The 26,270-nt window shown below is 34.4% G+C and overlaps 1 protein-coding gene across 6 annotated transcripts; it reads right to left on the bottom strand.

The window, feature by feature from the left end:
- Positions 1-7,020: 7,020 nt before the first annotated feature.
- Positions 7,021-23,582, bottom strand: NUDT12 (nudix hydrolase 12). 6 transcript variants are annotated; one of them, XM_081281721.1, is made up of 8 exons: positions 23,464-23,582; positions 22,827-22,920; positions 20,660-20,871; positions 19,423-20,012; positions 16,497-16,664; positions 14,843-14,956; positions 10,268-10,467; positions 7,021-9,071 (listed from the first exon to the last, which is right to left on the bottom strand). In XM_081281721.1, exons 2-8 carry the CDS (start codon positions 22,896-22,898, stop codon positions 8,961-8,963), a joined length of 1,467 nt encoding a protein of 488 aa, XP_081137847.1. In that variant the 5' UTR covers positions 22,899-22,920; positions 23,464-23,582; the 3' UTR covers positions 7,021-8,960. The 6 variants fall into 6 exon arrangements, with proteins under 6 accessions (XP_081137847.1, XP_081137850.1, XP_081137848.1 ...); XM_081281724.1 differs by having other exon boundaries at positions 22,827-22,850; positions 23,464-23,565; XM_081281722.1 differs by lacking the exon at positions 22,827-22,920 and having other exon boundaries at positions 23,464-23,578.
- Between the last annotated feature and the right edge of the window lie 2,688 nt (positions 23,583-26,270).

The raw sequence follows: 26,270 nt of genomic DNA, 5'->3' as shown, positions 1-26,270 counted from the left end.
TAACATTTTTTAATCCATTCATCTATTGAAGTGCACAAGGGCTGGTTCTACAACTTGGCTATTGTGAGTTGTGCTGCTATAAGCATTGATGTGGGTATATCACTATAGATAGTATGCTGAGTTTAGATCTTTTGATTCTATACCAAGGAGTGTGATAGCTAGATCATATGGTGCTTTCATTTCTACTTTTTAAAGGAATCTTTGTACTGCTTTCCAGAGTGACTGTACTAATTTGCAGATTCACAGGCAATGTATGAGTGTACCTTTTCTTCCATATCCTTACCAGTATCTATTATTATTTATATTCTTGATGATTACCATTTTTACCTTAATGAGATAAAATCTCAATGCAGTTTTTATTTGCATTTGCTTAATTGCTAAAGATGTTGAACACTTTCATATATTTGTTGACCACTTGTATTTCTTCTTTTGAGAAATGTCTGTTTAGTTAGTTTGTCCATTTATTAATATGTGTGTGTGTGTTTGTGTGTGTGTGTGTGTGTGTGTGTGTATGTTAAGCTTTTTGAATTCTTTATATATTTTGGATATTAATCCCCTGTCAAAAGAGCAGCTGGCAAAGATTTTCTCTCTTTCTATAAGTTCTCTCTTCATGCTCTGATCATTTTCCTTGCTGTGAAGAAGATTTTAAACTTAATTCCATCTTGCTTGTTGATTCTTCACTTTATTTCTTGAAATTTAGGGGTCTTGTTAAGGAATTTGGGGCCTGCACCAATATGTTGGAGTGTTAGCTTCCTGTTTTCTTCTACTAGTCACAGAGTTTCTGGTTTGATTCCTACCATTGATCAACTTTGATATTACTTTTGTACATGGTGAAAGAGAGTGATCTAGCTTCACTCTTCTACTTCTGGATATTTGGTTTTCCAACCACAGTAAAAACACTATCTTTCCTCCAACATATATTTTTGATCCTTTTGTTAAATATTAACTAACTGTAACTATGTGGGTTTGTCTCTGTGTCTTCTATTCTGTTGTATTGATCTACTTTGATGACAATACCATGCTATTTATTTTAGAGACAGGGTCTCACCAAGTTGTTCAGTTCTTGCTTTTGCTGAGCTGGCTATGAATTTAGGATCCTCCTGCCTCAGCCTCCCAAACTACTGGGATTATAGGTGTGAGCCACTGCACCTGGTTTGTGAGGCTAATTTTAAAAACTATGCATTTCTTAATCTGGTGGAAGAAATTTCTAGTCAGCATAGCATTCAGGCATTGGCATGAATATTGCTGGCAGCTTTTAGCTAAATTTATTGTGATAATCAGGAGTAGAAAGCAGAGCATAAAGATTTGGAAAGCATGGACTTGAAAGGTCAGAGTAAAAGTAGGGTAAGGAAGTTGCAGTTGTTAAAGACAGTACCGGCTACTAAAGAAATGCTAAAGACTTTGCATAGAGACAATAAGAACGATGGCTCCAGGGCATCTCAGGTACTGGCAGGACTTCACCCATCTCAGGCTCAAGGGTATAAAAGTAAAAGTTCTTTTTAGAAGAGGATGCTGGGGAACCCTGTTTGCATAGGGAAACAGGAAGCTGTTTCACCAAGTGCAGCTGCCCAGGTGTTCAGAGGCTGCTACAGCCATGTTTCCAGGAGGCTTGGCTACTCCTTGAAATGGTAGCAGACTTCAGCATCAACCACATGGTGCTAGTTCTGCAAGAATGCAGGATGCTGGAGTTAGGAGATAACAGAGACTTCCATCAAGATTTCAAAGGAAGGCCTGGGAGGCCAGGCAAAATACATCAGGCAGCCCCTGAGAGGATGATGCACAAAGATATGAAAAGCCAAAGTAGCAGTGGAGACCCCTGAGAATAAGAGATGATAATAATGTTGAACTTCTTCCAAGAAAAGCTGCAGGAATCAAGCAGAAACAGCCAAGAGAGAGGCCATGGGGACTACAATCAGCAAGGCCATAGGATAGAGCTATAGAAGTTCTTTGAGAGAACTTCATAATGCCCCAGATGCTGAATATGGAGCTACAGAACTTTGCCCGGCTGGATTTTGGTCTTGTTTTTGCCCCATCCCTTTTTCCATTTTTGTGTCTCCAATTTTGTGAATGGAAATGTTTACTCAGTACCATTATATGTTGGATAATTGTAAATTGCTTTTAATTTTACAGGAGTTCACAAATGCAAGATTGATTTGAGCTTCAGAGAAGACTTTGGACTTGAACTTTGAGCAGTCTTGGAACTGTTAAAACTATAACTCTTGGAAATAGCCAAAATGCATTTTGCATTGTGAGATGGTTCTGAGCTTTTGGGGACCAGGGGTGTAATTATATGGTTTGAATGTGAGGTGTCCCCCAAAAGCTCATATATGAGACAATGCAAGAAAGTTGAGAGGAAAAATAATTGGGTTGTGAGTCTTAACCCAATCAGTGAATTAATCCCCTCACAGGGATTAACTGAGTAATAACTGAAGTGCTAGCATGTGGCTGGAGGAGGTGGGAATTGGGACTAAGACCTCTGGAACTGTGAGCCCCCAAACAAAATTTTTCTTCCCCAAAATTGTTCTGGTCAGATATTTTAGTCACAGCAATGAAAAAATTAACTAAACCAATTGGAATATTGAAAAACTACAGATTTATGATTGTGAGCTTCTATCCTGCTACTTTGCTGAATTCTAGATTCAAATCATAATATGAATATAGTTACTTCTGCTTGATTTTGGATTCTACTTGTTTGAAACATTTTCTGTCCTTTCGCTTTCTGCCTGCATGTGTCTTTGCCAGTGAGGGTATTTTCTTGCAGGCAGCAAATTTTGGGGTTGTTTTTAATCCAATCAGCCATTTTACTTTTTTTTTTTAAATTGGAGAACTGAGATAATTTACATTCTGGTTTATAATTGAAGGGTATGTACTAATTCCTGTCATTCTGCTACTTTTCTGATGGCTGTTTCAAATAAGCTCTGTTTATTTCTTTCTCTCTTATTCATCTTAAAAGAGTTGATGGTTTACTGAATTAACAATATTTGGTTCTTTTATCTCATTTGTTCATCTACTCTTCTAGCGAGATTTATTCTTTCACATGTTCTCATAATTGTGTTTATCTTGCTTCCTTTTCTCTGTGTAGTATTCCTTTAAGTACTGGTTTACTGGTCACGAATTACTATGTTTATCTTGAAAGGTCTTTATTTCTGAACAACAATTTTGCATTATATGGTAATTTAGGTTGGCAGATATTTTCCTCTAGGGCTTGAAAAAATCATTCCATGCCCTCTGGCCTTTAGAATTTCTGCTGAGAAACTTGTTATATTGATAGATTTGCTTTTGTAAGTGACTTGATACTTCTCTTTTGCAACTTTCAATATTTCTTTGTTCTGTACTTTTGATAATTTACAACATGATATGAAGAAATTCCTTTCTAGTTGTGTCTAATTGAAGTTCTAAAGACCTCCTGTATCTGGATGCCCATATCTTTCCCAAGACTTGGAAATTTTTCTGCTATCTTTTCATTGACTAGGTTTTCAATACTATTTACCTGTACATCTGCTTCTTTTTGTACACCTATAATTCACATATTTGGTCTCTTCATCATATCCCAAAATACGTTTTGCATGTTTTGTTGACTCTTACTCATTCTGTATGACTAATTCATTAACCTTGTCTTTAAGCCCCAATATTCTTTCTTCCACTTATGTACTTTTCTCTCTATTGGTGAGATTCTAAACTTTTTTTTTTTAATTTGACTTGTTCAGCTTTTCATTTCTAATATTTATTTAGTTCTTTTTCAGCATCTGTATCTCTATATCAAATTGTTCTTTCATATCTTGCATGGTCTCTCTTAATTCAGTTATTTGTATCCTCTTTGAATTGATCATTTTGGCATTGTACTTTTGAGTTCCTTGTCTGACATGTCATCCACTTCAATATCTTTGGAATCGATTGAAAGAAAATTTTGAACTTTTAGAGATATCATATATTTTGGTTTTTCAGGTTTCTTATATTTCTATGTTGTGATTTGTGCATCTGTTGAGATATATATCTCTTCTGCTTTTATGTGAGAGCTTTCTTAGGGAATGTCTTCTCTTGACAATGTGCCCTGGGCTACCAATTTGTTGTGTAGTGTTCAATTTAATTCCAAATGGCCTTTGTGGTACAGAATCCCTGGACTTCTTGGCTATAATAGTTAGGTGGGTTTTTTTTTGGGGGGGGGGTTGTACCAGGGATTGAACTCAGCGGCATTCAACCACTGAGCCATATCTCCAGCCCTATTTTGTATTTTATTTAGAGACAGGGTCTCACTGATTTGCTTAGTGCCTAGCTTTTGCTGAGATTGGCTTTGAACTCCCCATCCTCCTGCCTTAGCCTCGGGAGCTGCTGGGATTACAGGCATGCAACTGTTAAGTTTTAACAGTTCATACTATGTCAAAGCCTGAGGAATCTTTCCTCTGAAGGTATTGATATTATGTAGTTTAGGCAGTTGTGTTGTAAACAGAAGAGTACATAGGGTGGTTACTTCTCCAGACTTGTGGACAACATGTAGTCTGCAAGGGTATGGGAATGACTTGTTGAAGTATCTTGTAGGTGCAGTATCTGAAACAGTTGCATTATTTCTCTCTCCTGTTGCTAAGGGAGCATGTGCCTAGGAGTGGGAATTTGGGCACCCCCTAGATGTGTCTACTTGAGGTCAGGTCATTGGTTGGGGGACTTTGTCTTGTATATTCTTAAAGTAATCTACTAAGGTTTGATTGGGACTAGATCATGGCTGAACTGAAGTGCAATTTCTCTCAATAGTGCTGAGGGTGTAGTTCAACAGTAGAATGCCCAACTTCAATTTGCTTGAGGTGCTAGGCTCAAGGTCACCCTCCACTCAGGGAAGAAAACAAACAACAATAAATACAATAAAAACTCACAACATAAAATCAAATCAGATATAGTAATACAGTAACAATCAATTTAAAAACTATAAGAACTATATTAACAATAGCTGTAGAAAAGGGGCAAAAATATAATAGAATAAATTTAAAAGTTAAAAATAAAGAATAAAATTACTTTTATAAAAGGGAAAAATGATAAAGTAGAGAGAAAAACATACTATTAAAGTATAATATGAAAAGTAAAACTAAGGAAAAATAATGAAAAATAACACAGTAATATAATAGATGATAGAATCAATGGAGTAGATAGAAAAAGAATGAAAGGTAAAAGAAGTGTCGAAAATTTCTCCTGAGATGTTTGGTTTGGAGACACTTCTTTCCCAGCACGCATACACTAGTTCCAGAAGCCCTTTGGTCTGCATGCTCAGGGGTGGGTTAATCTCTAGCCACAGCAAGCCTTTCTCTCTGGCCTAGCTTTGGCATTATGTGGACATGCCAGGCTCATGCCAGACAGATCAATATTAAGGATAACAGATTTTAGTCTGGACACTGGAATACAATTAATATCTGATCTACATCAAGACCTTGTTAGGTATGTTAGCTGTGCTGGGCAGGCCTATTTTCAACTCTGTGGACTTGAGTCTATGCACTTGGGAGCATGGTCAACATCCAAGCAGAAGAAAGCCTTTCTGTCTAATTTTTGGCATTATAAGTGTGGCATAGTGAAGCCAGAATTAGGCAGATAGGCAAGGGTCAGATCCAGAGAATAGAAGGATTGAAATGTTAATTCCTTCTGAGCCCTTCCTCCACTCTTATCAAGAACCTGCACCTGGTCCAACCTGTTGCTAAGATAACCAGTCCCGGGAATTGCCCCTCCCTATAGGGAGTTGTAAGTTGTTAATTAATGTGTCCTGGGCTGCTCCAACCAGCCCTTTCCCTGTCCATCTGCTTCTCACCTTTTGTCCATCCCACAGAGCATCTCCTGGGCCTAGTCACCTACTCAGAAAAGAGAGAGATAAGAGGAAGAGACAGGAAAACAAAGAAAGGATAGGACATATAAAAAGGCAAAACACCATCGCTTATTGGGATACTATGACCCCCTTCTCCTTCCTGGGAGGAGTCTGTTACCCCTTTTCAAATAAACCCTGCTTTATATGTGTCCCTTGGAGAGCTTTTCTAATATTATACTTCAACATGTGAGGAAGCAGAACTCGTCACCGGTAACCCATATTATCAATAGGACAGACATATATTCAGCCTCACAGACTCCAGCATGTGCAAGGGAGGCATGGCAAATATCCAAGCCGTATTATACATTCATGATGCCTCAGTGCATGTGTGGTGGGACAGTCAAAAACTGATTTCTGCCCAAGAAGGGAAGCACACAAGCCAGAACATTTTGCTACCCTCATCCTAATGCTCTAACTTAGGTCCTTGCCACACCCCCTGAAACTGGTCTTGCTCCAGTGGTGAGTATACACAAAAACTCCAAATTGTAATGTTTCTAAGTTTTCTGCTCCCCAGAACAGCCTGGTTCCTAACAATAGGAACCCTCTCAAGGTGACTTCTGGTTATAGCAATGAGAATTTGCTATGTATTAACTTTCTCCTCCCAAGCGATCTAGCAAGTTATGCGACAGACAGGCTCAGACCAAATCACCAAATTTAAAGCTTGCATAAACCGTGGATTTCGCCTGCAATTAAGAAGGCTGTAGCTAGTACTGAGTCTAAATACACTTCCACCTATCCTATGCTTGTGATGCTGACTTGCACTGTACTATTCTGTTTAATTTCTAATTCCTCACACTGTTTAGATTTCCCATCACTCCTCTATTGGTCCTTAGACTTTTCCCTCCATTTCTCTCCTTGGTTCTTATCCCTCAGAGTCACACAAAGGGAATTTTTATTCCACTATGTTTTTTTTTTTTTTTTCTCCCCTGCCCTACTTTTTTTTTTCCTTTTCAGTGCTGGGGAGCTTGGGATAAAACCCAGGACCTCACACATGCTAGGCAAATGCTTTACCATAGTGCTATATCCCTGTCCTTCATATCAAAATTTTACATCTTCCAAATATGAAAAAGTTTTAATAAGAATTTTGTACCTTTGCTTGTCAATACATCAATTCTAAATGGGATAAAATCTGAAATTTGGATTTTTTCCATGTGGCAAAACATATTAAAATTACACATCACTCAAAACAGAAAATAAATATTTTAATGTACTGTTACATTCATTTCCATTAGAATATATTTATGGAACTTACACCGATACCATTTTTAATTGGCTATTCTTTCTATTTACATGTAGTTATTTACCTCTCAGAGGTTAGCAATTTAGGAATAATTATTAAAATAATAATTTACTTATATATTGGTTTTCCCCAAGTGCAGGATTAAATATCAGATACTAAAATTATAACCACATTTTCAACACTTAATATTTTACCTTCTTATACTAACATTAGGAGGACATCCTTGGTTTTACAATGTAATGTTAGAATGTGCAAGTATTAAAAGTTCATTAGAGTAAAATTGAACCTCAAGTCATTATAAGTCATAATAACCAAGGCACATCATTTTACATAGTTTTGTAACTGCAATATTATTATATACATAAATGTCCTATGTAAGTCTTAATTTGGCTTATGATATCAATTAACTAAAAAATTATTCATTAGCAAAATAAAGCTTTATTTGAGAAAGTTATCTTATTTAAGTTAAATACATTTTAGTACTGTATGTAAAGTTTTAATATTTGGTAAGGAAAATTTATTCTTATCATCCCTTCTTTTAATTTATTCTACATACATTTTTGGTAATAGCTTCTATTTCCTATTACAGGGAGAATCTTGCCCTGGGTTATACAGTACAGTGGGTTATAATTATTTATGTAACTTTTATCAATTAATTAAACTTAACTTTCATGATATCCTTTTATTTATCTATAAAATAAGGGCAATGAAATACATATATTACCCCTAAGATCTCTTCCAGTTCTAAAATACAATAGTAAAGAGCCAAATTATATAAATTTGTACATTTATAAAAATGTACCTCTCAAAATGATTTCAAAATAGCCTTGTAAAATATGAATTTCTATGTTGCAAAACTGTCAACCACAATTTACTTTCTTAGTTCTAAAATATACTTACTTTATCAAGTCTCCTTAGAATATGTTGAAATAATGTCAAAACCAAGATGTTGTATTTGAGCATCATAAACGTTGATGGTAATGATTATATAATTTTTTGGTTAACACAGATACAGCCCTCATTATGAAATGAAATAAAGTCAGTGTTTTTAATTGAATATGTAACTATACCTGGAATTTATTAAATATCTTACCTTTGAGGACAATTCTTTTTAAATATGTTTAATTTCAGTGAAAAAGCAGAGAATCTTGATTAAGAACAACTTTGGGTATAAATAATATATAAACAGGTGTATTTTAACTTCAGATTTAAGGAAGGGTCCTAGACAATGGTATGTTCTCTTGTTAGCTCTCTTTCCATTAAGTATGGTATCCTAAGATCACCTATAGAGTTATTTAGCAAAAAATTCTTAACACTGGTCAAATTAGACTAGGAGCAACACCATAATAGCACCACTGCTAGAACAAGAGAACCAGAAGGAAAGAATAAGTGGAACTGCAATGAGAAAATGAGGGAAAATCAGATACTGGTAACTTAAAGGACCTTTACAATAATGAAAAGACTGAAAATCAATGCAGGCTCAAAATTCACTAAAATTATTTTGTTTCAGTTTTCAAATAAGGAATTTTAATGAACAATCTAATGCTTATAAGAGGCACTATAATTCAGGCTTACTCACATTTCTATATAACATAATTTTTCTTATTAGAAATACAGTTTTGTGAGAAAAAAATTGTGAAACAAACTACCCGAAAATTCAAAGGTTGACCCAAATGTAACACAATCCTGAGGCAATGCTGTAATTTATAAAAATATGATTTCTGTGGTTAACTATGGAAAGAACACTGTGAGATATTTTGAAAGCCCAATATGGCATTTCATGTTATTACATTCTAAAACACATTGAGTATTTCTAATCTCACATAAGGAGTAAGTGGCATTAGAAATTAAATAACACTCAAACAAATCTATTTCTTTGATTTAGAGATTGGGATTCATTCCAATCCAGTGTTTGATTAGTTGATGTGCAATAGCTCGGCTTGGTGGCACAAAGAATGCCTGTTGCTTCCCTTTGGTCAGAACATCCACAACCTAAAATAAAGCACAATAAAATGCATTAGGATTTCAACATTGTAGCAGTTAAATACTATTTCCATGTTTATATAATGCAACCAAAATGTGATGAGTTTTATAGTGACAAAAATAGTAGAATGTGACACCTATTCTCAGCATGCAAAATTTAGTATGCATGTTGAGAATAGATGTCACATTCTACTATATTAAAATTTAGTATAGCATTTTTAATTGCTTCACTGAATAGTTTTTCAATTTATAATGTTCCAGAAAGGCACAGTTCCTTATGAAAATGAAGCTATGAAAAAACAACTCGTGCTTCATACTTAATTTCAAAATAAAGTCAACCTTTGGGACTGTTTCCCTTCCTTTTTCTAAAGTTTCAAAACAATAAGCCATTCTCTACCTTTTGGGGTTAAGTATAAAATAAAATTAATTTTATGTGGACAAAGTTAGAAAGCATTTCAGGTCTACTATTGCAGAATGCCCATTTGCTTGTTTGTTTCTTTTTTTTTTTTAGTATTTTTTTTAGTTGTTGTTAGACCTTTATTTTATTTATTTTTATGTGGTGTTGAGAATTGAACCCAATTGCCTCACACATGCCAAGCAAGTGCACTACTGCTGAGCTACAACCCAGTCCTCCATTTGTTTCTTACACAAATGCTTTGTTATATGCAAAACACAGAAAAGTAACATCTTTCATTATAGTATTTAGAGATGTTTTAAAAAGATTTTAGAAGTGTATATTTGTTATATACAGTTATATTCTTTTTGTCCTTCAGTATATTTCAAAATAAATAGTTTTCAAAAGCTTTAAGCATTTTTACTGACATTTTTTGAGGCCTACTTATTTTATGCTATGAACTAAAATATAAAATATCTGAGAATATATTCTTGTTTCTTATCTCTGAGCTAATGTTTATGTACATTAAGTCCAGTAAAAGGTGTTATCATTAATTAGAAGGAATCATATCTGAAATTTGAAATAACATGGAATTATCCTTACTAAAAAAAATCACACAGAGTAAGTTAAAATAGGATACATTAGTGAAAACATACACTTCCTATATGCAATTATCAATTAGATTGTAATCCATGCATAACAAGAAAGTGTGGATTCATTCAGCTTGTTGAAAATATGCTTCTTTGCTGCATGCCCAACCAATACTGTCAAGGAACAGTCAATAGGAGGAGGAAATTAAATTGAACTTTACCTGTTCTCTAGTGAACCAGCGGGCATCCTCTATTTCATTCTTGTCAACTTTAATTTCTGTAGACACTGCTACAGCTAAACAACCAATCATTAAGGAAGACGGCATTGGCCATGGTTGACAAGAGACATACTGAACATGGCCAACTTTGACTCCACTTTCCTCTTCTACTTCTCTCCGAACAGCATCTTCTATTGTCTCCCCTAATCAAATGGAGCAAAAGAACAAGTTGCTGATGAACATGCTCTGGACATTCTGTGCTCCAAATGGTGCAAACATTTGAAATGCACTTTGAGGAAAAACCCAATTGAAAGATTGCTAATACTAGACTGGAAGTGCAAAATTAAAAAAAAAAAAAAAAACTCCATTATTTTTAAAAGTATACGTCCACGTATAGACTATTAAACTGTCAACAAATACATTTTACAAATAATAATTATAAAGTCTAAACTTATACATCACCTACTGTTAGCTAAGCATTATGCAAACATATTATCTCATTTATAGATTATCACCAAATAGTTCCAAATTATCTTTTATGACTTTCACAAATAGTTCTTTCTTTATTAAAATCTTAAAACTTAAAAGTTACAACTATCTTATATTTGATAAAGGAGCTAAAAACATGCAATGGAGGAAGGACAGCATCTTCAACAAATGGTGCTGGGAAAATTGGAAATCCATATGCAACAAAATGAAATTGAATCCCTTTCTCTCGCCATTCACAAAAGTTAACTCAAAATGGATCAAGGAGCTAGATATCAAATCAGAGACACTGCGTCTGATAGAAGAAAAAGTTGGCTCCGATCTACATATAGTGGGGTCAGGCTCCAAATTCCTTAATAGGACGCCCATAGCCCAAGAGTTAATAACAAGAATAAACAAATGGGACTTACTTAAACTAAAAAGTTTTTTCTCAGCAAGAGAAACAATAAAAGAGGTAAATAGAGAGCCTACATCATGGGAACAAATTTTTACCCCTCACACCTCAGATAGAGCCCTAATATCCAGAATGTACAAAGAACTCAAAAAATTAAACAATAAGATAACAAACAACCCAATCAACAAATGGGTCAAGGACCTGAACAGACACTTCTCAGAGGAGGACATACAATCAATCAACAAGTACATGAAAAAATGCTCACCATCTCTAGCAATCAGAGAAATGCAAATCAAAACCACCCTAAGATACCATCTCACTCCAGTAAGATTGGCAGCCATTATGAAGTCAAACAACAATAAGTGTTGGCGGGGATGTGGGGAAAAGGGTACACTTGTACACTGCTGGTGGGACTGCAAAATGGTGAGGCCAATTTGGAAAGCAGTATGGAGATTCCTGGGTAAGCTGGGAATAGATCCACCATTCGACCCAGCTATCGCCCTTCTCGGACTATTCCCTGAGGACCTTAAAAGAGCTCACTATAGGGATATGGCCACATCAATGATTATAGCGGCACAATTCACAATAGCTAGACTGTGGAACCAACCTAGATGCCCTTCAATAGATGAATGGATAAAAAAAATGTGGCATCTATACACAATGGAGTATTATGCAGCACTAAGAAATGACAAAATCATAGAATTTGGAGGGAAATGGATAGCATTAGAGCAGATTATGCTAAGTGAAGCTAGCCAAGCCCTAAAAAACAAATGCCAAATGTCTTCTTTGATATAAAGAGAGCAACTAAGAACAGAACAGGAAGGAAGAGAATGAGGAAAAGACTAATAGTAAACAAAGACGAATGGGGGGAGAGAAAGGGAGAGAGAAGGGAAAGCATATGGAAATGGTAGGAGACCTTCAATGATACACAAAATTATAAGAGGTTATGAGGGGCAAGGGGGAGGGGGGGAAAAGGGGAGAGAATTGAACAACAGCAGAGGAGGTAGAGAGGGAAGATGGGAGGGGAGGGGAGGGGAGGGGGGATAGTAGGGGATAGGAAAGGTAGCAGAATACAACAGTCACTAATATGCCATTATGTAATATTGTGAGTATGTAACAGTTGTGATTCTGCAATCTGTATCTGGGGGTAAAAATGGGAGTTCAAAACCCAGTTGAGTCTAATGTATGAAAGACGATATATCATGAGCTCTGTAATGTTTTGAACAATCAATAAAAAAAAAAAGAAAAGAAAATGCTAAATTGTATACTCATTAATTTCCCTAATGCCATCAATAATAAATTTGCAAAGTGGCAATGTGAATATTTGCAACGATTAATGATATCAATCTTCTGTGTTGATTGCAAGGCATATTTATGCCTTTTTCCTTACCAGATTGCAGACTTGGAAAATTGACATGGCTGCTATTTAACTGAACATCAGTGAATTAGTAATCTCATGGGACAAAAACATGGATTTATCATTTTGTTATGATTAAAATATTAGAGTATTATTAGCATGGCAGTAGAAACAACACACTTTAAATATATTGAAGTATCTTCAAAAACTAAAAAAATGTAATAAAAACTTTTAATTTCTTGTAAAAATAAATGGTCAACTTTAACTAATGTAACATTCATAAAATTTTAATACAATTGTCAAAATTAAATTATAAAATTAAAAAATCTGCTAATTTGATCGATATATCCACTTGATCTGCTAGAATCAATCTGTTATCACTATCATATACTGATATTTCATTTTATGAACCATTATTAAATAGTTATCCTGGAAAAAAAAAAAGTTGTCAAACAATTACTGTAGAGAACTTTTTCATCTCATTATACAAAAAATAAAATTCAATATTTTGTTGACTTGGCTATCATAAAATAAAATGATGCTTATAAATGTCCTTTACATTTCTGGAATTTATTGAAATTGAGAAGTATAACAGAAAAAAATGCTTTTATTTATTTATTTAAAATTTATCTGTAAGTTTAGAAGTTTTTTGTTACATGTAGTAGTATTTAGCTTTCTATTTCAATACATTAATAAATCTACACAAAAATTACAAACATATTTATCAAAAGAAAATAGTTTTGGAGTAATACAAGATATCTGTAATATCATAATCATCAGAATTTAACACATAATACATATTTAAAGACTACTAAAATCAATAAGGAAAAAGGATAAGCAATCAGAATTTAACACATAATACATATTAAAGACTACTAAAATCAAGAAGGAAAAAGGAGAAGCAACCAAAAAAATAGGCTATAAAAATCTAAAATGAAAAAAATGGATGTATATGCATATTTGAAAAAAAAATGCTGCACTAGCAGAGAAACAGAAATGCAAACAATGGCATACTATTTCATACCCTTGAAAATGAAAATCCTAACTTGGTGAAGATGTGGAATAATGGAACATTTCATCTGCTAATGGTGGGAGTATAAATTGGCAGCAACCCTTGGAGAGTAACTTGACAAAGTCTAGAAAAGGTTAAGATGCTCATGTATAGCTAGCAATTCTGCTCCATGTATATATTCTATGTAACTTGTACAAGTATGCATTAGAAGTATAAAAAATTCATTGCAGTCTTGTTCATAATAGTAAGAACCTTGAAATAAATTCACAGCAGAAAGGATGAGTAAATGGTAGCATATTCATATGAAAATATATATATGTGTGTGTGTGTGTGTGTGTGTGTGTGTGTGTGTGTGTATATATATATATATATATATATATATATATATATATATATATATATATATATATATATATATATATATATATATATATATATATATATATATATATATTATACTACCCAGCAGTTAAAAATTGACCTAATACTAGTGGAAGCATAGTGATTAGGAGCAAAGACTCAGAAGTCAAACTGCTTTGGTTTGAATACTTTTCCTATCATTTACTAGTGATCTGCCTTATTGCTCTCATCTGTAAAACTGCTAGAATAGTACCTACTTTATAAAGATCATATGATTTAATAAACATAAAGCCTCCAGAACAGAGTCTGGTATTACATACTATTATAGTTTGATTTACCATTATTCTTTAGCAGTGTAGATTAATATCAAAAGTTGTGAATAGACATTGATTAATTATTTATTAACTTATTTCCAAAAATCCTTACTGAGCTCCTAGGATATGTGAAGCATCTGCCTTAATGGTCTGAGATATAGAAAAGAATAAAATAAAGTTCCTATTCTTATGGAATAGACATTCTAGTAAGAGCAGAAGATAAATAAGTAAATATACACATATATTAGGTGATGTAAAGTGCTGTAGGGAAAAATCAAGCAGGATGTTATGGGATTATGAATGTAGGGTATAGGGCCCCACTAATACATTAGGGGCAATCACGTAGGGCTTCTCTGCAAAGGTGACAGTTAAGTATAGTACCGAAGGGAGGTGTAAACCATCTAGATAACTTAGCCAAGATCAATATATAAAATAGAAAATACTGAGTTTTTAATAAACAAAATTACAATATTAGCAAAAATATGAAATTTATTTCATTTAAATTATATCATTAAAATATGATTAAAATATTTTAAAATATACCAGCTTTATAACATGATAATTTATTAGAGATTATATCTCAAATGCCATCTAAAATTTTATTTGGAAATTAAAAATTAAATGAAATTATAAAAATTATTCAGAAGAGGCTTACCAGGTTCAATAAATCCAGCAAGACAAGTAAACATGCCTGGGGGAAATCTTTTCTGCCTGCCTAAAAGACACTTGGTCCCATCTGGATGAATAACTTGCATGATTACTACTGGATCTGTTAAAAAATAAAAAAAAATATCAGATACATGAAGGACAGGAAAAAATAATTTAGATTCATTGTGTAAAGTTACTGTTTGACAGGATAACATATCTCTTGTAGAAACAAGACTCATCATAATTATAAGACTGTTTTTTTCTGCTTTGACGTGGCTGATCAGAGCTTCTTAGAGAAATTTTATGGAATACTGTCAGTATGCTAAAGGAAGATCATTTTTGTCCACCTTCCCTTAATCTTAGTAACATTTATTTTGTACTTAGGGTAGTCTAGGAATATCATTATCATTATCTTTATTATTATCATTATTATATATTTTGTAGTTGTAGTTGGACATTTATTTACTTATTTTTATGTGGTGCTGAGGAACCCAGTGCCTTGCACATGCTAGACAAGCACTCTACTGCTGAGCCACAATCCCAGCCCCAAGAATATTATTTTTTAATGAGAAAGAGTAGGTAATACATGGATGGGCATGGGGAAAAATTCAAATCTTACAAATTAATACAGTAAATTTCCCTCTACTTTGCATCCTAATCCTTTGAAAGCTAATGTGGCTGTATGATTAGGTTTAAATTATTTTTTAAAAAAGTAAATAATAGTTCCTCTCTCTAGAAGTCATTGATCTTTACTAGATGATGATTGAGAACAAGGCTCTTGAGCGACAAAAACAGATGTCACTAAGCCATGCGTTTTACTTCCTGGAGACTTCCTCAAGTGTTGCTGAGTCTATCTATTTTTCTAGGTTTTCTTTTTTGGGGGGCTGACCAGAGATTAAATTCGGGAGTACTTGGCCACTGAGCCACATCTTCAGCCTTATTTTGTACTTTATTTAGAGACAGGGTCTCAGTCAATTGCTTAGTGCCTGAGGTTGCTAAGGATGGCTTTGAACTGGCAATCCTCCTATCTCAGCCTCTTTAGCTGCTGGGATTACAGGCATATACCACTGTGCCTGGCACTATCTACTCGGTTCTCATGGTTTTAAAGGACTAGGTTATCAGATTTCCAAACCTACAGACACAAAATAGTAATTAGAAGGAAAGGAGGTATAATGGACTGCTTTGGTAAGGCCTCAAACAGGCACTGAATTTTTTTTTTTCCTCTCTCCATAAAAGGAGTCAGACTGGCTGACTTTTGAAATCATGAATTTCACATCAAATTCAAAATGATTAACAAAATTAAATGATTAATTATGTGTCATGTCTTAATACTGAAAATTATGAAAGTGCTTAACCATTGAGCCACATCCCTGGCCCTTTTCATATTTTTATATAGGGACAGGGTCTTGTTGCTCAGGGCCTCATTAAATTGTTGAGGCTGGCTCTGAACTTGCAATCCTCCTGTCTCAGCCTCCTGAGCCACTGGGACTACAAGTGCGTGCTGAAGCGCCTGGCTAATATTTATATCCTTAATGGTTAAATCAGGCATATTTTAATAAACAGGTAAATCTTTTAGCACCTCAAAGAACTTGTTTTTCCAGAATGCCTAATTCCCCATGACTCCAGGTGGTTGAAATTTCACTATAAAACAAAAGGCTTACCAACTCTTGGATATGATGTATTATGAACGCCTTGAAGACTAGGACAGTCTTCTTTTAAACATACTCTCTTATAGCCACCTTCTTCAATTTTAGTTGCACTTCCACAAGTTGGGCAGAACTTGTATCGACTGTGCCAGGCAAGGACAGATCTTGCTTGAGCTACAACCCCTTTAAAAAGAAGCACCAAAAAAATGTAATCAATAAAAATTGTAAACACACACACACACACACACACACACACACACACACACACACACAACATTAATATATAGGTACAGTTTGTTTTTCCACATTATTTTATATGTATTATAGTTGTACATGATGGTGGGATTTGTTGTTACGTATCTGTATATGCACACAATATAACAATATGTTTATTTGTCCAATATTATTCTAGGTATAATGTTTTAAGCTATAATAAGCATAGTTTTCTGAATATCCATGTGATATTCAGAAACAGTTTAGTATTTTTTGTTATGTTAGTATTTTTTCTGTTAATAGTTGTTTGGTATTTGTTTTTATGTTATGTTAGTACGTTTTTTGTTAATAGTTTTTGTTTCTATGATGTATATTTTCTTTTGAAGTAAAAGACTTAACTTTTCAGATAACAAAAGAAAATTGCATTTAACTTTCAACAACAGCAACAAAACTACAAAGAAAGTTCCTAATGCCAGCTTGAATTATAAAGGAGATATTAGTAGAAACTTATCTCTATTCTCCTTCTTGGTGACTAAGTTAATGCTGGTCCATGACATGGTGGAACACATCCTATTTTCAACTGGAGACTCCTTATAGTATAAAATACATTATATTCACAACATTTGTGGTTAATGTTGTTTATAGTATGTACATTTTGGCTATAACCTTTACACTGGCACATCAAAAAGAATTAACATGGCCTGATTCAAACTATTACAATTGAGGCAATAAAACTAATGATTTAATGATTGGTGAATTTCCTTTTTAAAATACCCTTAGTTTTTGGAAAAGGGAACACAAAGAAGTGACTGTGTTATACAGCAAGTTAGTAAGGTCCTGAGTTTCCTTACTTGTAAAATAATAATTAAAAAAAGCAATTAGGTCATTTATAATTTTGAACTTAAAATTATACATATAGAAAAAAATTATACATATAGCTTCAAATAAGAGGTTTTTTTCCCCTCTCTCTTTTTTAAAGTCAACCTTCTCTTCAGTTTTAGATAGAGAATAAAACATACCACACCAGCCTTTAAGGAAGTATCCAAGCAGTCTCTAGAAGGTCTACCATATCATGTAAGGGAAAGTGAATATTAATAATTGATCCCTTTCTAACCTTTTATTAAATCTTTAGTATATCATAATTTGATTTCTGTTCCTTCTACCCAACTGATATTCCTCTGGTCAAATTCAACAATAGCTTCATAATATCAAAATCAAAGACATTTTAAAACAAATTGTCTTCATTTTACTCAAATTCTCATCAGGATTCAACATATTTGAGCTCACCCTTCTTGAAATATTCTTTCTTGGTTTCTAGGAGCACATTCTCTTGGTTTCTTCCTACCTTATAGCCACACTGGCTCTATCTCCTTTGATGACTCTTCTGCTTAAACCTGACCTCTAAATTTAGGGGGATTTAGGTATAATTCTGAAGCTTTTTTCTTCCTTGATCTCAATCAGTAATCTCAGTAATTTCTTTGGACTTAAATATCATCTCTTTGTTGACAACTATCAAATAAGCCTCTCCAGTACAGCCCTCTCTTCTGAGTTTCAGATTCCAATATCCTTCTCTAAAATTTAACATACACAAAAGTAAACTCTTGATTTATTTCCTCCAAGTCTGTCCTACCTTCCTTGCTCTACCTATCACCCATTATTATTAATCTATTTTGCTGTCGTGTATAACTAATTAGAATTAAAAAAAGGAAAAAAAAAGCAGTGGCATTACTATATATCAAATTACTCCAGTCTCCTAGTAGTCATTCATGATCTTTTTCTTATTATATACTCCATACCCAATCCATCAGCAAGTAGTACTGATCTTATTTCCAAAATATGTATCTTAAATGTACCTTCTTTTCTACATCTCTACTGTTAGCTATTCCTTCCTTGGTTCCTTGCTCTTCCTTTCTTTTTTCAGTACTGAGGATTCAACCCAGGGGTACTGTATCACTGAACTATTTATCCTTAATCCTTTTAATTTTTTTGAGACAGAGTCTATTTTGAGTTGTGCAGAATTGTCTTCAAACTGTGATCTTCCGGTCTCAGCCTCCCAAGCCGCTACTATTAGCACTTTAATTTGTGCCTGAGTCAAGGGCACTTATATAAATACAGATAAAGCTATCAGTCCTACCTTCAGAATATCTCAAACATTCCCTTTCTCTCCATCTCTACTGCCACCATCTAATCTAAGCCATTGGTCAGATGTGTTTGTTATATTGCAAGCAATCTATTATCTGGGCAATACTTAAAACAGGACTCCTAACTTCCACAGTTTAGCTATATATCTACAATTCAGGCTCTACAAACAAACTAGTATGAGGTTTTTCTTTAAAAAAAAATAAAACACAAAAAACGTCAGGTTACAACATTTAAATGGCAATTAGAATAAAATACTACTTCTTATCATGTTATAAAAAATCCCCAGGGACAGAAAATAATACAAAAGAAAAACAGTTGAGAACTCTGCCATCATGTTCAGTGTATAGCAGGGGCTGAAGAATGAGAAGCAATCATCAGGCATTAAGGTTAATTCTGAGGAAATATAACCAAGTGGTCTAGAGGGAAAACTTTGGAAGTTTCTAATGAAGATAGCTTAGTTTCACGCTTACTAGAAAAAATGTGCCTCCTGGAAATTGCAGATACAATTTAACTCCATATGGTAATAACCTGGCTTTTCTAAAAACCAGATTATTACCAATGCAAGCAAGCAGTATTCATTTCTTACCAGCTTCTTTTTCTTTCAACTGTAGGAGAGCTGGCATTGGAGGATGAAGAAAATAACAATTTTCATGTCTTTGCTTAAACTCTTCAGCAGCAATAGGGTCTATACCTAGTGCAAACCAGGCAATCAATCCATCTTCCTCTTCTTTTGGGACTTCTCCATCATAATTGCGTAGCTTTTTTTTCATCTCAAGTTCTACTCCAAGGAAAATCAAGGTGATCTTCTCAGGCTGAGTCAAGTAATCCTTTATATCTGTATGGTTCAGCTGACAAAGTCTTACTTCTGGCTGTTGAAAACTTTCTTTATTGCCACCTAGAGTAACCAAGGGACTTAAATCTGAGAAAAGGATATAAACTGTGGCAGGATGGCTTTCTTTAGCTAGCAGCCAGTCAGAATTATTTCTTTTTTCACTTTTCCGGTCCAGTAGTGTTCTGCTAAAATAATTTTCACATTCTTCTGCTTCATTGGTTAGAAACCAAGGCTTTTTCCCACCTTTAGCATTAGCTAATAAGTTGGCTATATGTTTATAACCCCAAAATATAGCAATATCTAGTGCAGTTTGTCTTGATTTATTGACAGTTGATCTGTCACACCTACAGATTAAAAAAAAATTGGAGAGGAAAAATAAAATAGAAAGTAAACATTTTTCTTGTAATTATTTCAATAAAATATTTCCAAATACACATTATAGCCTCTCTTTAATGATTTTGTAGATTATTTCTTTCTTTTGGTATGCAGTTTTTTTTTAGTAATGTTAAAAGAATCATTTAATAATTATAAGTAATGAAATAGTGAAGATAGTGGACTTTTATAATTTCTGGATAATTACTTATAAAAAAGCAGTAGTTTTATGTTCAATAAGGATACCAATATTCTAAAGTCATTGGTAGTCATAATGAGATTTGCATTTTTATTTGTGAGAAAAAGATTATGCATAAATTTGCTTTACTATTAAGAAGGAAGGAATTTTATTTCAATAATAAAAGTTACAGCTGGGGATGTTTTCTCAGAGGACAAAGGCTTGCTTGGCACATAAGAAGTGTGGTTTAATTCCCAGAACCAGGAAAAAAAAGAGGTTAACAGTTTTAAGTTAGAAATTATGCTCTATTCTTGAATAACAAACTGGTCAATGTATTATTTAGTAGCCCAGAAACATAAGTACAGCTACAAGAAAAGGAAATAGGTAACATAGAAATTAAATCACAAGTCCTTTCAGGTGGTAGAACTTAAAAATGTTTACCCTTTCTCAAGCAGAAATTGAACAACATCTGGGTGACCATTCCTTGCAGCATACATTAAAGCAGTCCAGCCATTTTCAGAAGTTTCATTGAGTAGAGATGGAGAATGACTGAGTATTCCTGTTAACTTGGCAATATCTCCTTCAGCAGCTGAACTGAGAAATTCAGAAATTATTTCCTGTTTTGGACTTCTTTTTATAGAAGACATTTCTTCCTTAAAAATAAGGAAAATAGGGGAAAAATGTCATTTGCAATTGGTTTTTGTAGTGATGTATGAACATTATCTGAGTGCTAATGTTAGAATAATGTAATAGTTTTCAAAGCAATATATTCTTCAAAAGGTAATCAGTATTCAACGGTCTTTACAATATACAATTCAAAATTGTTATCAGTGAGAACTGTAATTCAATCCATATGTCCACAGGAAGGTATATAAAATAATGTACGAAGAGTTTTAGTAATACAAGAGACTTGGAAGAGGGGGCCAGTAACCTCACAAACAAGAGAAGGTATCTGTGGCAGATCAGAGATTTCATTACAGTGAGGGGACAAGAAAGACAGAATAAAAGCAGACAAAAATAAAAAGAGGTTTTTAGCAGATGACAAATAGTAGTGTCTGATTCTATGGTATCAGATATAGGTCTTTGCTCTCAAAAAAAATATGATCCTATAATTGTTCAAAAGCTTTCTACATTTCACATATAAGCAATTTACTGCTTTACCTTGCATGATTAATTTTGCAATCCATTTGATAATGACTTTGTTCATGCTATGATGTAGGCTAGATTAAGGTATTTTGTATTTGAATAGATAATTTATATAAATCATTACTATTATTTTATTGTTAATTTTTCCCAGTATTAAGGGCTAAACCCAGGGGCACTTTACCACTAGGCTACATCTGCTGCCTTTTTTATTTTTTGAGATAGGGTCTAAGTTGCTGAGGCTGGCCTCAAACTTCTGATCACCTTGTCTCAGCCTCCCAAGTAGCTAGGACTACAAGAGTGCACCAATGTGCTTAGCATCTGATAACTATTCTTGAAATTACCATCTATGTCTAATTGCACTGCAGCATTATCTTCATCACAAATTAGATGACCACAAATTTTTGAATCTATTATTGGACACAAGTTCTGTTAGTCACTCGGGTATTCTTGAATCCCTGAATCTTTTCAAATCATCAACTTTGCTTTTTCTTTCTGATGTTTCAATGGAGGGCAAAAAAAAAAAAAAAAAGAGGATTTACCCCATGCTTCTTAATAAATGCTATCTAATCATGAATTACATGTGTCGGGACACATACCAAGATATTTTGTATGCAAAATGGTTCATGTTTCAATTGTCTATCAAATTCTCAAAGCATTTTTAAGACATATTTTTTTCTATGAAATGCTATTAAAAGATTTAGAACTATCTGAAGTAATCAGGCACTTAGGAAAAAAAGAATAAAAGGTTATATATAACACATAACTTTCGAAAGCTGTTGTCTGTTAGATTCTCAGACATCAGTCTAGCTGATCAATTCTGTAGTGCATTATGAAAAAGTTTAGGAAAAAATGAGCTAAAGGTGAACTTTCTTATTTTGTAACTGTATAAATCAGTTAAAACTGCTCACAGGAATGGAAACAAACTAATATTTAAAGTCTATTTACAAATTAATGATATCAGAAAGCAATTTTTAAATTTCTTTTGTTTTACCCTAGATTTACCCTCCAATACTTTCAATTGAAGTTTCCAAATGTGTTTAAAAAGTATTATGAATAACAAAAGCTATAACTTTTCAACATTTTATTTTTGAGCACTGCTGAACAGACTCCTGTGTGGTCTCTATTCCAAATTGCTTTAAATTTATTTTCCATAATTTTTTTTCCAGTTTCTTCAGTGAGGATTGGTTTTATTTCACTGTCTCCTGTTCTAAGGTCATGGTCACTCCCTCATCCTCCTCACAGGCCACCAAGGGATTGCAAAATTGACCTCCAAAAATATAGTGTCATTCACTATCACTAATGCAATGCTTATGCATACAGTATTCTCTGGAAAGAGAAAGTGAAAAAAAATATACCCTGCTCCCCTTAGCTTTCTCAACAGAAAAGTCATCTCGAAATAGTACCATTTCTCATTCCGGAGAAGCACAGAAAATCTGACATCCAGCTCTACTGCTTGATTTACCTTTTCATTTCTTATTGACACGTCCTGTAGAAGGTAAGGATTTAAAGGCAGGATAAAGTGCTGCCCTTGCATTCCAAGAAGAGCATGAACTATTCTGGGAGGTCATTTAAAAGAATCTTAGATTTAAATGGACTTAGATTTTAATGAAACAAACATCCACGTTTACTAATGTGTAACCCGGGTCCCAAGGTCATATGGCTCCAGTGGGACAGAGCAAGACCTCATAGATGGCTCTATTACTGAAGTCCCCAACCATTATTTAACGAATTCCATTCCCTGGGCACTCAAGACAGTCAATTAACCAATTAGGCAAAACCCCAGCACGGCCTCTCCAAACGGAGATGGTTTATTTTCTTGCCACTACTGTGAGATTCCTTCTTAAATGTGAAATCACATCCAAAGTAGCGTTACTTTTACCCCATCTCAAAACTTGGGCTGGAAGCTCCACCAGCCACCGGGCTGTCTGCACCCCCCGCCTGGTTCCGGGCCCCGCAGCAGCCCGGGCCGGGGCTCTCGCGCAGGCGCCCGCCAACCCAGCGCAAGGTGCGCCACACGACCGAGCTGGGGACCCGGGGAACTGGTCACCGCCTCCAGAGGGGATCCTGGGGTCGACTAACTCGCCGCTGCTGCTACTAACCCACGGGTGACCTGAGTAGTGGCAATCAGGATACAGTAGAAGGACTAGGAAAATCCAGCTCTCACTTTCCCCAGCGCCGGAGGCAACCTTCCCGACTTCCGGGGGAGGTCCGGTGTGCTCGCGCGGCTCGGCGGGAGTTGTAGTTTAAAGGTCACTGCCGTGAGTTCCGCATCGGGAGCGGGGCTCCGGATTGGAGGCGTGAGCGAACCGGGCTGACCGCTCCGCAGGTTGTCGGTCCTCTCTTATTGAGGTGTGGAGCGCCCAGACCGGGCTACCTGAGAACTGTAGGTCTGTAGAAACGGTTTTGTTTTCCAGTATTTCCCAGCCAGCTCCCCAACATTCCCTCAGCCAGTACAGATCAATGCATTTGAGTTTTTCAAAGCATTTTGCGTGTTATCTAAACCTGGAATATTGGCCGAACCAAGTTACTTAGGTCTTGGCTGCTGTAAAATCTCAGTTCACCTCACGTGGAAAATGGTACGGTGTTCTAATGTCTACCGCATTCAGTAGCCCTCTAAAACGTATGTATCAAACTCCCACAGTACCTACCTCCTTGGCTTGTAAGGTTTAACTAGAATATTGCATGTAAAGCTTTTCGGAAAGTAACAAGTATAGAACCGGCACCCACATTACAGTTATTGTTGCTGTTATTTATGTATTTCATTTTCTGTGCTTTCATTGCTGCCGAACTACAAAATTTTTGTTAGTTTGAGATTACAAGCTAGGTACTCCCAAACCAGTGGTTGTTCTTTGGCCATCAGCCACATCCATAAGGGTCTTTTAAGATCATCATTGCTTCCTATCCGAATTTTACGCTGTGGAAGCTCCTTCCCAAAGGAAAACCGCATATACCCGCTGATACGTTGTTTTCCTAACTGTTCTGTCCTTTCTCTGAGTAGTAATCTTTAATGATTTCAGTGATCAGATAGGAGATCAGAAATACTACTTAGTTATCTCACTGGAATACCCAATTTTGTATTCAATGTATTAGATAAATTACATAATGAACTCTCATGAATTAATAATCTAGCATCAACAATTATTAATATACAGTTCTTGCAGCCCTTTGGATTCTTTTGAAATAAATTCCAGACACTTTATTATTTCATTGATAAATACTTAAGGATAAACTTCTTGGGATTATTAATATGTATCTAAAGAATAAGCACTTTAGAATATAATTATAGTATCATAAGTATAACTTAAATTTTTAACAATTCTATCATATGAACGATATTCAATATAACATTTACAATTATGTCATAAATTTTGTTTCCTGTTGTTTTATTCAAATCAGGACCTAAAGTAGGTCTCCACATTAAATGTTATGTTTTTAAGATGTAGAATCCTTTCATTCCCATCCCCCAGCTTATTTGTTGAATTAACAATGAATTACAGTATTTTCCATTTTCTGAATTTTTTAGGTTGTATTCACATAGTGTACTTTCTCCCTGTATTTCTTATAAGCCAGTAGTTAAATTTACAGAATTCTTTAGATTTTGTCTTATTTCTTATAGCCTTACATTAATAGGTGTGCAATGTATGGTTATGATTTTTTTTTGTTCTGCTGTAATTTATCATTGGTTTCATATGTTGTCAGCCTGATAAAGTTTATGATAAACATCCAAAATTTTCTATCAGTTTTTGAGCCAATGGTTTTAATAGCCATTGATGACTATTTCAATAGGTGTTGCAAAATGGTGATGTTCTAACTAATTTGATCATTCACTCTACACTTAGGAGACAAAAATAGTTTATAATAAACAACTTTTTTCTCATTAAGTATATGTATAGTTGGGAGGTAGGATAAGTAAGTGATTTTCTCCTTTGTTTTCTGAATAGTTCCCTAATATCCTTCAAGTTTAGAAGTTTATTTATGAACTCATGGTTGTTAATATTTTATGTATTTTGGTCATTGAAGATATTGTTGTTTAAAATATTCTTATAACATTTATTATTTTGATATGCAGATTATTTAACCAGTGGGAACTTCCTCAAGTGGACCCAGAGTTCTTTCAACCAAACTCCTAGAGAGTTTGATAATTTGCTTCCTTTCTAAAATGACAAAATGCATAAACTCATCTTGTAGATATTCTGTTCCAGGCCTAGTGTCATCCATTCCTCTATGATTTTTGGTTCCTTTGGGTGAAAAATGGTATTTGGATACCATCCTGTGTATTGGGGTGCTTATTGCTGATGGATTATTGTGGACTTCTCTGCATGTAACCCTTGCCTAAGCAAATTGAACAGATACAGATCCTTTCCAATAGGCGTTTACATTCTAAGGGCAGTAATGATGCCAACACAGGTATTAATGAAATACTGTATTACTTTATTACTTTGACATTTAGAAACTTAAAAGTTGAAATTCTTTAGCTTGAGATACTATCCTTAAATGGATCCAACACATATTTTTAGGCATATTTTTAAAAGAATTTCATATAAACATTCTCTGATATGGTCAAACTGACCTGTACTTTGACTTGGAACATCTCATGCTTTCCTGGATTGCTGCTTACGCTTATGCTACTTTTCCTAACTTAGGTGCTTTCCTTTATTCAAATCCTACTGACTTCTCAAAGCCCAGCTCAAGTACTTTTTCCATTAGATTATCTAGATCATTTCTGTTCATTGTGTTATCAGTTTCCCACCAATATTTCATTGCTCTTACCATCTTAATAAATGATGCCCATTTTTCCAACTGCTATATCTGTAATTTTTCTTTCTTTTTTTGACTTGAGGGCTTTTCCTTGTCACCAGATCACACTTTTCTTCTGCTCAGCCGATCAACAAAATCAGATAATTAA

Source organism: Spermophilus citellus, assembly GCF_964194105.1.
Source record: "Spermophilus citellus genome assembly, chromosome: 1".
NCBI lineage: Eukaryota > Metazoa > Chordata > Mammalia > Rodentia > Sciuridae > Spermophilus > Spermophilus citellus.
Note: the sequence above shows the minus strand (reverse complement) of the source record. Positions and strands in the feature narration are given on the sequence as shown.